The following is a 12750-nucleotide window of genomic DNA, read 5'->3' as shown; positions in this document are numbered from 1 at the left end:
TCTCCTGTCCGTGGTAGTGGATAAAAATTATTTTTCATCCTGTTTCCTTGGTGTCTTGTATGCACAAACAGCATGAAAACCAATTGGGTTCAATCAGTAGAAGGCTGAGGTTGAGACCACTGTAGTAAAATTGTGCCGCATGCCACCTCTTGGATGGTGTTTATAACCCCAGTCTTATCATCATTATATAAGAGATAATTTAGAAAGTGGCTTACAAAGGTAGACACAGTGCAGTAAAAGTAAAGTGGTACATAAAAATAAATATTACAGTAGACTTCTCAACATTCTAGTAGTGAGTACAAAATAGGCAAGGTTGGGGAAAACAGAATATAATTCCTATTCAGTCCCAACAGACAGCTGATTTTGTGCGTTGCAATAAATAGAAGTGGGACTCCCACTACCTCCTTAAATCAAGACATGATCACCTTAAGAAGGAATGCTCATAGCTGGTCCCCAGTGGTTCTGTCCAAGAGTACTCCAAGTATTGTCCAAATCCTGAAGACTTCTACTCCCTGCCTCCTGAAAAGAAAACAGGCAAAGTTATTCCTATCTATACATGCAGGCAGGGGGGTGATTATGTAAAACTGTGACAGACTGCACTTTTAGAAGTGCTGTACAAACAGGTAAAGGACTGTTGAAGGGTTAATTCCTCATAGAACCAGAGAGCCTTGAGTGACAGGCTGCTCCAAGGAATCTAATTGGTTAGCATTAGCTGAGCAGAAAAAGACTTGAGAGCTAAATGCTGAGGAGAAAGTCAGTCCGAATTCAGCCCTTACTGAGAGCAGTTTAACACAGAGTACTGGAGAGGTTGGCAAAGAAGTGTGGGTAGTTATGCAAAGGCTCATTCAGGCCAAGAAAAGTAGGTAGATCTTCTAGAGAGAGAAGTTATCGGTACCCAGTTAAAAGAGAGAGATAGCTCTGAAGAGTGGAGAGATCCTTAGTCTGGTGTGAATAGAGACTGCCTTTTGAAACCAGTTGGGTCAGTAAAGCTGAAGAAGAATGCTGGTGTATTTAGTGAAGGAGTTTGGGTATAGGATAAACTATCCCAGCCTTCTGAAAACCAAAAGAGTCAGTGAATATTACAAGAAAGTGTGCTGATGTATTGAGGAAACAGTGAAACAAAAGCTTTTCTTCCTAAAGATTCGAAGTCATTGTGGAAAGCCTAAGAAACTCTCATTTGCTTAAAACATATGAACCTAAGTCTGTGCATGTATTGATTTATTATTATTATTTATTAAATTTATGAATTGCTCTAGGCAATGTACAACAAAAAGTACACATAAAATCAATAAAACCAGTAATTTAAAACAGTTGCAACTCAATGAACATACTTTGTAGTGTGCTGTAATTCTGCTTTCTTTACACCTCAGAATTCTTTATTTAGTTACCTCAGAAATTTTAACCCCTTTTCACCTGACCTTTTCTCCTCTATGTTAAATAAAATATTTTGTTATATTTGAATTTCAAAAAACCTTGATGCCATTTCGATGGTTGAAGTTGAAGTGTGATCTTGACCCTTCCCTCAGTTTCCTGAGCTGAGTCAGCAGCAAAATATCAGACTATGACAGGGTGGAACAACCATTGCTCTTCACAAAAAGCAGAAAATAGATATATAATGCTGCTCAGCCAAACAGGGAAAGAAAAAAGGAGGGAAAATCATATCTATGAGGGAAGGAAGTGGAAGAGGTGTGTCATAAAAACAGCACGCATCTCTGTCTACCCCACTTTCTCCTGCTGTAAAATTCCCATATATGGTAATACAATTTTGATACCCTTCATGGAATCACTGGCTAGATTAATAGGTAGTGGTTTATATAATATGTCAAACAATACAGAGTTAGGAATGGACATGGACCTAACATTTCTGAGGCAGTCCCTAAACCAGACCAAGCCAACAATGCCCCGAACTGGCCAGTTTTGGATCCTCCTTTCGCCCAACTGTGGCTTGCGCCCATTAACAGTTAGGCTGAAATAGCCGACAGCCATTGCACCAGTCCATTTCGCTTTCTCCCGCTTGGGTTTAAATGGCCCAAACCAGAGAAAAGTCCAGTAAATGTTTGAGGAAGGTGCCTTCCCCAAACATTGGTTGGGGACTCCAAACTGGGCCAAGTTTGTGCTGAATTTCTGCTCGTGAACTGGTTCATGCCCATGTATATGCAGAGTATCTACAATTTTATATTTTATATAATCTCAACTGATGACTATGCAAGCTTAAAATTTCATAGAATTTTTCAAGAATGGAAAAGGAATAAGATATGCATGTTGATACTGTCAAACATTGTTACCAACCCAGATTAATACAGGTTTTCTATATTTATAATAATGAATTGTTTATTTTAATTCTATGCTGTTCTCTCCACCAGAGTTCCTTGAGGTAGCTTACAGGCAATTAAAACAATACAAACAATGAAGAAATAGCAGCATAAAACAGTCCCTTATTAAAATAATAATTATAACAATAAATATTTTAGCAAAATAGTAGCAATAACAACAGCAACAAATACTTTGTGGTTCCAATCCAATCCAGTCCAAATACCGTTATTCGCATAAAAGAATTTATCATAGGCCAAAAGTCTAAATTGTTATTTGTGAAATTAGCCCTGCCCAGTGAGGGGGGGGGGTGTTAAAAACATTCATTCTGGACCATTAGTCCTAGGGTTGCCATCCTCCTATTGAGATGTAGAGAGTTCCTGGAGTTATAACTCCTCTCCAGACAAAGGTGGCTTTGGAGGGTAAACTATGGCAGGGGTGGCCAACGGCAGCTCCCCAGATGTCCCCCCGTTGTGGTTAATTAAACTAATCTTTATTGGTGCTGAATATCTGTAGGGAGGATGTTCCATAATCAAAATACCATCATTTTAAAAAGGCCTATATTATGAGGCCACCCATTTGCTTTCAGTTAATGGTCGCATATGTATGAAGACCTTAGCTGATGACCACAGTGATTGAGCAGGTTTTTCCAGGAACAGACTGTTGATGAAATAATTTTTTTGGCAACAGTCTATCTTACATTTTTTACTAATAACATCTCCATTATTGCTATACTTCTCAGTTCATCAGACTTTAAAAAAAATACAAGGTATGTTTTGATGCAATAGTAATATTCTCAGTAGGTTAGTCTCACTATTTTCAGACATGTTACTGCAGCTGACATAGCCTATATACAAAATACACAGACTCTGCTGTGTTCAATGGGAAAATATATACAGTATCACCAAAGAAAGCTATTCTTGTTCATTCTTGTTCACAATAGGTATATTCATAGATATGCTCAATGATAGGATACGTATATCATACAACAACATTCAGTACATACAGCTTATAACACTTGCAATAGCTGCCCTACTAGATTTCTGTTACTGTTCCTTTAAGACTGCCCTGATTCAAGTTCCTTTACAAAAAGCTCAGCGTTATATTCACATGCTCCCCAAAGTTCAAATGGAGATTAAAGCCTCAAATACTATCCAAAATTCTGTTGAACTCTCTACAGGGCATGAAGGTTGAAAGTCCGCGTCTTAGAAATCCACAGAAAAAAAATCACAGGAGAGAAATAGCTGTGCATTGATCCGGGTAAAAAGTTGTTCTCTGTGGCTCCACGATACAATAGCACAGAAAGATCAGGCTGATGAAAAGTCAAAACCATGTGAATTTCTGGAAAAGCAGTCCCATTCCATTCTCGTTTGTTGTGATTTGTTGTTGTATGATATATGTATCCTATCACTGAGCATATTTTTTGAATATATCTATTGTGAACAAGAGTAGCTTTCTTCAGTGATAACTATATATTTCCCACTGATAATAGCTTGGCTGCTGCATTTTGTACAAGCAGAAGTTTCTGGATCATTTTCAAAGGCAGCCCCACATAAAGCACATTACAGTAATCTAATCTGAATCTTATCACAGCATGGATCACCATGTCCTTTCAGTACCATACACCTTAAAACTGTCCAACCATAGCACTGAAGAGCATGGCTACAGCCTTACCTTCTTAAAACTGAATAATAATAACTATATATAATTCTCCCAAATGTGGATACAGCTCATGATGCAGAGACTGGAGAATGAACAGACAAGACATATATTTCAGCAAACCTGACAAAAGCTCCAGGTTTGAAGAAAAACCTAAAATCTTCTTAAAATCATGGGGGGGGGGGGGGGGTTTAAAAACCTCCAAATAATAGTTACAAATTGATGCCAACTCAGTGACAATTATGGGGATTGCTGGACAACCACAACAATATTACCAACGTTCAAACTGTGGTTTCTGTCAGTAAAAGATTGGGAGAGGGAGACAGAGCTGTTTCTAGGGCTATCATCCTTGCTCCCTTCCTTCCTATCCTAGAGGGAGGCCTGGTCAGAGTCAGGGCTAGCAGCAACTATCATGCAAGTAGCACAGTTTACACAAGTACAGTTGTGGATACAACTTGATGCCATACCCCTCATCTGGACCCAGTAGCAGCTTCCATACAATTTACCTGATTTGACTGTGCCAGGCAGTAGCCACCACAGAACTTGCCTGAGCAACTTGCTTCTGTGTACCTTTTGTAACTTGACCAAATTTTTCCCAGAGAGAGGCTGCCAATGGGAGAGAAATCTAAAAGCCAGTGTGGTTTAGTGGTTAGAGTGTTAGACTTAGGGTTGCCAGGTGAGACCGACATGCTGGCAGGGGATTTACCAGGAGGCTTTGGGAGAGGGGAGGGAAGAAGCATGATTGAACTTCAAAGCAAGTTCAGGTGAGCTGGCTGTCACATTTAAAGGGACCTTGTTTCTTTTAAAGGCCTTCTCGTTACTGGAAATAATGAAGGATTGCGGCAACTTCTTTTGGGGCTCATAGAATTGAATCCCCTGGTCCAATCTTTTTGAAATTGGGGGGGGGGAGGAAGGTTGAAGAGAGGCACTGGCAGCTATACTGAAAATTTGGTTCCTCTACTTAAAAAAACAGGGCTTCCAGATACCCACAGATTGAGTCTCCACTATACTCTATGGGGACCAGTCTCCATGGGGTATGATGGAGCACACAGCAGCCATTCCCACTCCCACCCCACCCCCACTTTATTATAGCCCTGAAGCATGTGTGGAGGAGATTAAACCAGGGGATCCCTGCCCCCAACTAGGGATTGTTACCATAGTTAGACTAGAATTTGGAAGCCATTGAAGCTTGTTGGATTACTATGGGCCTATCACTGTCTTTCTCAACCTAATCTACAGGTTGTTGGGAAAATAGAATGGAAAAGATAACGATGTAACCTGTTTTGTGTCCCCACTGTGGAGAAAACTAAAGAGAAATAGGAAATATTGTGGGAAGGAACTATATGGGGAAATGAATATAAATCTAAAGTTAATATAAATATAACATTCTAAAACTAAAAAAAATCCTGATAGGCCATCCCAAAGACTAACAACTCCTAAAGACCTGGAAGGAAAAATGCTTTGGCCTTGCACCAGAAAGTTAACAGATTTTGTGTAGGACTGAAAGAAGGGAGTTCCATAGATGAGGCACTACAACTTGTACAGCTTTGGTATGCAGACAAGGATTTATGAGAAGTAGCTCAGTTATCAGCCTGTGTTTGGAACCGAAGTGAGATCACCCATATGCCGGCAAGCTCATTGGATGGGCAGTGTATATAAATAAAGAAAACATGAACCTTCTCCCTCATGGCTACCCATCTTTCTTCTGAAAATCAAGAGGCATGGTCTCAGATGACGACCTTACCAGTGAAACTGGTATATATGGCAGCATAAGGTCCTTTATTACTTTAATCCCAGGGCATTATCCTTTATTACCTTAATCCCAGGCTATGTAAAGCCTTTATACCAGGACCGATTTTGCATAAGGCTTGTTCCAGGTAGAGAGCCCTTTTGCTCCTGGGGCTTCTCTCCTTTTTCACACAAGTTGCCCCAGAGCTGCGAGTTGGCACTGTACTCTTCCTCTTCCAGGAGAACGGTACACCAACTTGCAGCTCCAGGGCAACTTGTGTGAAAACGGAGCAAAGCACCGGGATCAAAAGGGCTCTCCACTCGGAACAAGCCCTAGTGTGAAGTCAGTTCAGGTCTTTCAATTGGGATCAGAAGTGACCAAGGAAACTGGAAGGATGTATTGCTCAAAACTTACGCTTGCTAGCAGCCTTGAGTCTATATTCCAAGCCATCTTCAAAATAGTTCCACATAGAGTAAGTTAAAGTATTCACACCTAGAGGTGACCAAAGAATGTGTACTGTTGGGAGACCAGTTAATGAGAAGATTCACAGCTTGGGGATCTGTTAGATGTGCTTCTACAGATGGATGCCCAAAGTACAGATGTTACAAACTGGTGAACTAGCTGAATCTAGTGAAATATATTACACTACTGATGTTGTCTGGGCATCCATCTGCAGAAGCGGATCCAATAGATCCCCAATCTGTGAACCTTTTCCTAAAGGGTAGAGTGCAAGAGCCAGAATGGGCAATGATTTAAAACTGAAATAGTAAGCCTCTTTTCTGCAAGCAACTTATCCACATCCTCAGGCTTCAGTAACTGGAAGTCACCCCAGCAACTGTGATAAGACTCTGCTCCAGTAAACTACTGAGACCAAGCTGTGAAAAACCATGGTTGCCATGAATGCAGGGGATTTCAGCCACAAAATTCCTTGCAAATTACACCGAGCCACTGAATTTTCAGAGTTTATATTATTAAGGGGGGAATGATGAAACCCTCTTACCATCTGGAAAAGTTCAGCTGGATGTCTGTACACAGATGCAGTGGTGATGAACAAAACCAACTCTTTGCCAACATCATTGCCACAGAGTAGGCATGTAGATATGCTGTCACCTGTTCTGGTTGGACTTGCCTCAAGTCTTTGTCTACTTCCGCTTTTGCTATTGGCCAACTCATTTTATGGTTTTCAGTTTGCCCATTATTCCAGGGAGCAGAAGAAGTTCTATAAGAAGAAAGAAAGTAACTGAGAGTGATTTTCTGCAGGTTGATAGTATACTGCTAAAAAGCTTTATAAGTCTGCCATTACTTTCTCCTTCTCTAACACAGAAACCAAAACAATATAAGGATATTAAGTTGTCTTACCTTGTGTCAGACTTTTCAGCCATCTAACCCTTCTCCTCTGACAAGCAAAAGCTCTTCAGGGTCTCAGGAAAAGATGTTTCTCAATAGTTCATTAATAAAAAATATTATCGTTTGAAATTTAAATGTGGTAAAAAATATGTCACTCCTATAGTTCAAAGTTTGCAGAGCATTAGTTTCTCTCTGTTGTGGGTCATTATTAAACCCCATGTCTATGAGTAGTGATTATGGATTGTTTAGGGGTTATGATTTAATTACACAGAAATCATGTGCAGAACATAGGGTTATGCATTTTAGCAAAGAGTTTGTAGTGCCTTTTATACTGTTTATTACTGCTTTTAAAAATCCCTTCTGTGTTATAGGTTGGTTTCAATTGCTATGTCGGTGTGGTAAAATATGAATTATTGTGTTACCACATGTGATAAAAGGATACATCATCATGAGCATTGTAGTCTGCAGGTGTAGCAGATGTGAAGCAGAAATTAACAGGACAGAGCTATAATTAAACTATAGACAGCCATCTGAAAAAAACAGGACTCTTCTTGTCCAATGGTATCATTAAGTGAAACTTAGATTGTCTCTAAATATTTGAAAGAGTAATAAAAGTGTGTTAATTAGTAAGAAAACATTCCAACATAGAACTTAATTCCTTAAAGCATCCCTTTTTTATGAAGGCAAAGCTCACTGAAGTCAAGCCATATGGTAACATAGTTCAGAGACAATAGGGTCCTTGGTTTATGGATGCTAAAAGGAGGATGTTGCTGGAAAAGAACATATAGCAGTTAGTATGTAGCCATTTACAATTGTGTGGATTGCTTACACCCATTGAGTCAGAGAGGTTCAGATCATTAATGATAGCATTATGGTTACTAAAGCAGTCCAGTTCTTCAGCGCTCTGCATCTGTGAAACAGAATACCTCTAGGGACTAAGAGTTAATATTCCCAAGAGAAAATCTAAAAGCAGGGGGGAAAGGAATGACTTTGGTTTGAGCAGAATAAACTTACATCTACAACGATTAACGCTGCATAATGAAGTAGTAAAAAAGCAAAGGAAATTTCTGAAAAAAGACTAATAACAAATCCTATTATGTTATGTTGCTTTTTTCCCCCTTAAAGAGTATTAGTTTTATCCATCCTCCTGAATATTAGGTAGTGATGAGCCAAGTTAGCTCAAACACTTGCAGCACAGCTGAGCTCTGCCTCCTAACCTGTTTGTGAAATGTAAAAGGTGGATAGGTTTAAGGGTGGAAACAACTGCTACTAAAAGTGATGGGCTCCCTGCAGAGTCTAAGTAGTGTCTGTGACACTGAACAGTAATCATTTGCTGTAGGCTAGTCACTGAGGGGTAATTTTCCACAATTGGGTAAAACACCTTGCACAGAGTGTTATCAGAATTAACCATGCAAAATTAGCTTTGCTTGAATTTTCCCACTTTTTTGTTATAACACTATTCTTCAAGTTCCATAATAAGGTATTTGTAAGGCACTGAAAGAATAAGTAAGACAATATGTTCAAGATACATATATTCTTTTACTGTAATATTCATAAAAGTCTTTCTCTATTTCCAACCTGCCATTAAGAGGATAATCTTGAAACAAAGTTACTTCCTTCATTCTGAGTGGTTTAACCAGTATGGAATTACAATTTAAATCTTTAAAGTAAAATTTGTCTACTAGTTTGAGTTAATGAACCCGCTAGTTTGCATTCATACAAACTAATCCTCTGTACAGATGTAGAAGTTGTTTAAAAGTAGAAAGAAAGCATTGTCCCTAAAAGCCTATTTATTCCACTGAACTGTACTATGGCTTTTGATGTCCATTTGTAGAACTTGATATCTGTTTTTGAAGCTGTTTCTATAGATTCATGAGGGAAAGGGTTTTAAACTGCCATAAAACTTTCCCAATAAAGCACACCTGCTTTAATATCATTCAAAACGTAACGTTTTTAAATAACTTAATGCAAGGGTGTCAAACGTGTGGCTCAAGGGCCAGATCAGGCCCCCAGAGGGTTCTTATCAGGTCTGCGAGCACCTCATGGTCATCTGCATCCTTCTCTCTCTCTTGCTTCCTTCTGCAACACAGCTTGCTTTGCCAGGCTTGCTCAATCATACAACAGCTACAGAACAAAGCCTCTAACTTCTCCATTGGCTAATCAGAACTTGCAGCTTATGTACAAAAGCTCACAAAGCCCAGTCATTTCATGTTTTCCCTGGGTCTTAGGCTCAAAGCATTGACCATGAGATTTCTGTCATGAATGTTAATAAATCAAAAGTAAGTTTGCAACTTATACACCTACACACCCCTGGACAACACCTGAACAGGATACTCAAGATTACTACAGCACAGACACTGTCTCCAGATTTTGGTGCAATAATTCACAGCAAGAAGTATCAGTTATCAGAGACTGTTAAATAAACAAAATATTGCAAGAATGCTAGTCTTTTAAGCATATTTTAAGTTTTTTCTTTAATTGTGTTTGTCTGTGTTCTTTATAGAGTTTATATCTCCACTACCTGGCATTACATTTTATGACACACATGGCCTGGCCCAGCAGGGTCTTATTTATGTCAGATCTGGCCCTCATACAAATGAGTTTGACACCCCTGAAAGTAATGCATTTCCTTCTGTAACCAAGTTAAGTTATAATATAGCATTTGCTCAAATTAAATATATTAGTAAAAAAACCTAATCAGTTGGATGCTTCTTAAATTTTACAGTAAGTGTGTTCTGAATTCCTGTTCCATATGATGCACCTTTTGATCAGTTTTGTTGCATTGCTTTTTAGGCGATGGGTAAGACTTCTCTTTGGACGAGAATTTCCCCTTCAAGATCTTCTTGTTATCTGGGATGCATTGTTTGCTGACAGCATCACCCTGGACTTAGTTGACTACGTTTTCTTATCTATGTTGCTATACATTAGAGATGCCTGTGAGTATCTAACGTTATTGTTAAGAAATGTACATAATTTATATTTATTTTTTTAAATAGTCATTAAATTTCTTATTGATTTTATTTATTTATTGAAAATATGTCTGTGCCACCTCTCTACCCAACTCAGGGTCTTAAGGCAGTGAATGTTGAAACATTAAAACATTTGACATATTAAAAAGATATTTAAAATACAAAAGTATATATAAATAGTTTTCAAAAATAAAACAATATAAATACAAAATATCTAAACACACAAATAGGGAGAAAAGCTAAGAAGAGATAGTGAAGGAATACCACACAAAAAAAGTCTTCACCCACTGACAGAAGACAACAATAGTAACAGACTAATCTCCCTGCAGATGAGTTAGAGTTTTGGTGCCATGACCAAAAGGACCCTTTCTCAGGTTGTCGCCTGCCTAGTGTCAAATTGAAGTGGCAGTTGAGCAAGACCTCTGAAGATAATCAGAGTGATCAGGTAAATACATATGGGAGTAAGTGGTCCTTTAGATATGCTTGCCTCAAACTCTATATGGCTTTCATATAGAGCTTGAGGCAACCTTGAATTGAGCCCAGAAGCAAACTGCAAGGCAGTGTAGATGTAACAAGACTGGAGTAATATATTATCCTATATCCTACTCTAGTCAGCATTCTGGCCAAAGCATTCTGTACCAACTGCAGCTTCCATACAGTCTTCAAGAACAGCCCCACAATCTAATCATAGTAATCTAATCTAGATGTCACCAGTGCATGCCCCATAATGCCAAGATTTTTCCTGTTCAGGAAAGGTCACTCCTGACTCATCAGCAAAGCTGATGAAAGGTGCCCCAGGCCCACTGCCATTTATCCAACAAGGTCCAAGTCCAGGAGCTCCTCCAAGCTAAGAACTTGCTCCTTTAGAGTTAGAACTAAGTATCATCTGCATATTGATGGCAGCTCAGCCAAATCTTTGATTAACCTCTCCCAACAGCTTCATGTAGATGTTTAAAAGCATGGAGAAGCATGATGGAACCTTCCAGAACCTCAGACGCCAAGGGACTGTGCAGCATTCCCCAAGCATCACACACCCCAAGCATCTGAAACCTATATTTGACATAAGACCAAAAACAAATGTACAACAGTGCTTACCAGTCCCAACCCTGAAAGGCAGTCAAGAAGAATATCAGGGCAAATGCTATTGAAAGCCACAAAGGGGCCCAAAAGAAATAACAGGGTTGCATTCCCCTTGTCCATCTCTCAGCACAGATCATCCACTGAGATGACCAAGGCTATTTCAGTCCCATAACCAAACCTAACATCAAACTGGAATGGTTCCAAACAATCCGCTTCATTCAGGAATCCCTGAAGTTGCCAGCCACCACTCACTTAATCACCTTGTTCAAGAGTAGTGGTACATTGGCAGTAGGTAGTCAATTCTACTGGATCCAGAGTAGGTTTCTTTAGGAGTTGATATAGCAGTTTTCACTTTGAGGCAGAGACAATCACCCTCTCTTTCAGGGAGGTATTTACTGTCTGCTGGACCCAGTCTGCCACCCTTCCTCCTGGGTAATTTAAGCAGGCTGGAGGGACAAGAGTCATAAAAGTAGGTAATAGGTCTCAGACGTCCAAGAATCCTGTCCACATCATCAGACTGAACAAGCTGGAAGCTATCCCACACAACTGGACATGTCAGCACCCTGGGATCATCTGATCCTGTCACTGCTAATGTACAGTTCAAGTAGAAACTCTTGCAACAGATTTTATCCACAAAGTGTTGAACAAATTTATTGGTGGGCAATAGAGCAGTCCACCTCCTCCCACAGGACTGAATCCAGTAGGCCCCTGAGCACCCTAAAGATTTCCACAGGTCTACACTGTGCGGATGCAATGGTGACAGAGAAATATAGTTTCGCTATCATTACCATGGAGTAGGCTTTAAATGAACTCTAGCCTATGCTTTGTCACATTCATCACAAATTGTTCTCCACTGTTGTTCTAGCCATCTCCCTTGTCTTTCCATAATCTGCAGCCCTTCACTAAACCAATGAGCTACCCTGGCCCTTAGACCTAAGAGGAGGGTGCCTAGAAGCAATTGTGTCAATTGCCTTGGTCATTTCTTCATTCCAGAGGTCAACCAGGGCATTGACAGGAGTACTAAAATATTTATTTTTGTGCAAAATAGATGGCAGCAAGTGATTTGCTGTATATTACAAAAATGATTAAAATATATGCCTATATTTTGATTTTTGGATACTCTTATTCCCACAATGCCTCTTTTCATACACTGAATTATAAATTCAATTCCAGAAAGCAAAGTGGGCAGGATAAGTATAGAGCTCCACCTTCTGTCAAAGAGGGTGTATTGAACTGCTATACAATGAATACCAAAATATTTTATGTATTTTAAAAATGTTTAAATGAAAGCCAATTACATAAATAATTTATTTTCCATGTTGCATATTTATTTAATTATGATAGCTTATATTTCAAACATAAGCATTAAAACTACTTCCAGGATTTATCATCTGCCCATTAATTGTAATTTAATCCTATCTCTTAATGAAAATGTTCAGGACAGACTTTGATTTTATATATCCTTACAATGTATTGGGGTGAAATATGCCGTAAAGAAAAGTCTTTATTAAATGAATGACAAATTGAGGATACTTGAGGAGATAAAAGGCAAATTATACTCATTCATAGATGAAAGTACATGCCCTAATCAGATGAGATAGAAATCGAAAAGTACAGTTAAATGAAGCAAATATGGTTATCTGTAATTAGTACTTC

The 12750-nt window shown here is 39.0% G+C and overlaps 1 protein-coding gene across 1 annotated transcript in view; it reads left to right on the top strand.

Moving 5' to 3' along the window:
- TBC1D5 (TBC1 domain family member 5) overlaps nucleotides 1-12750 on the top strand; it is a 533564-nt gene that overhangs the window by 411837 nt on the left and 108977 nt on the right. The window contains exon 14 of the mRNA XM_060248746.1: nucleotides 9839-9981. Coding sequence (XP_060104729.1) covers nucleotides 9839-9981 — 143 coding nt within the window. The remainder of the gene's footprint in view (nucleotides 1-9838; nucleotides 9982-12750) is intronic.

Source organism: Heteronotia binoei, chromosome 10, assembly GCF_032191835.1.
Source record: "Heteronotia binoei isolate CCM8104 ecotype False Entrance Well chromosome 10, APGP_CSIRO_Hbin_v1, whole genome shotgun sequence".
In the NCBI taxonomy this organism is placed as follows: domain Eukaryota; kingdom Metazoa; phylum Chordata; class Lepidosauria; order Squamata; family Gekkonidae; genus Heteronotia; species Heteronotia binoei.
This window is presented reverse-complemented; position numbering and strand designations above follow the sequence as displayed.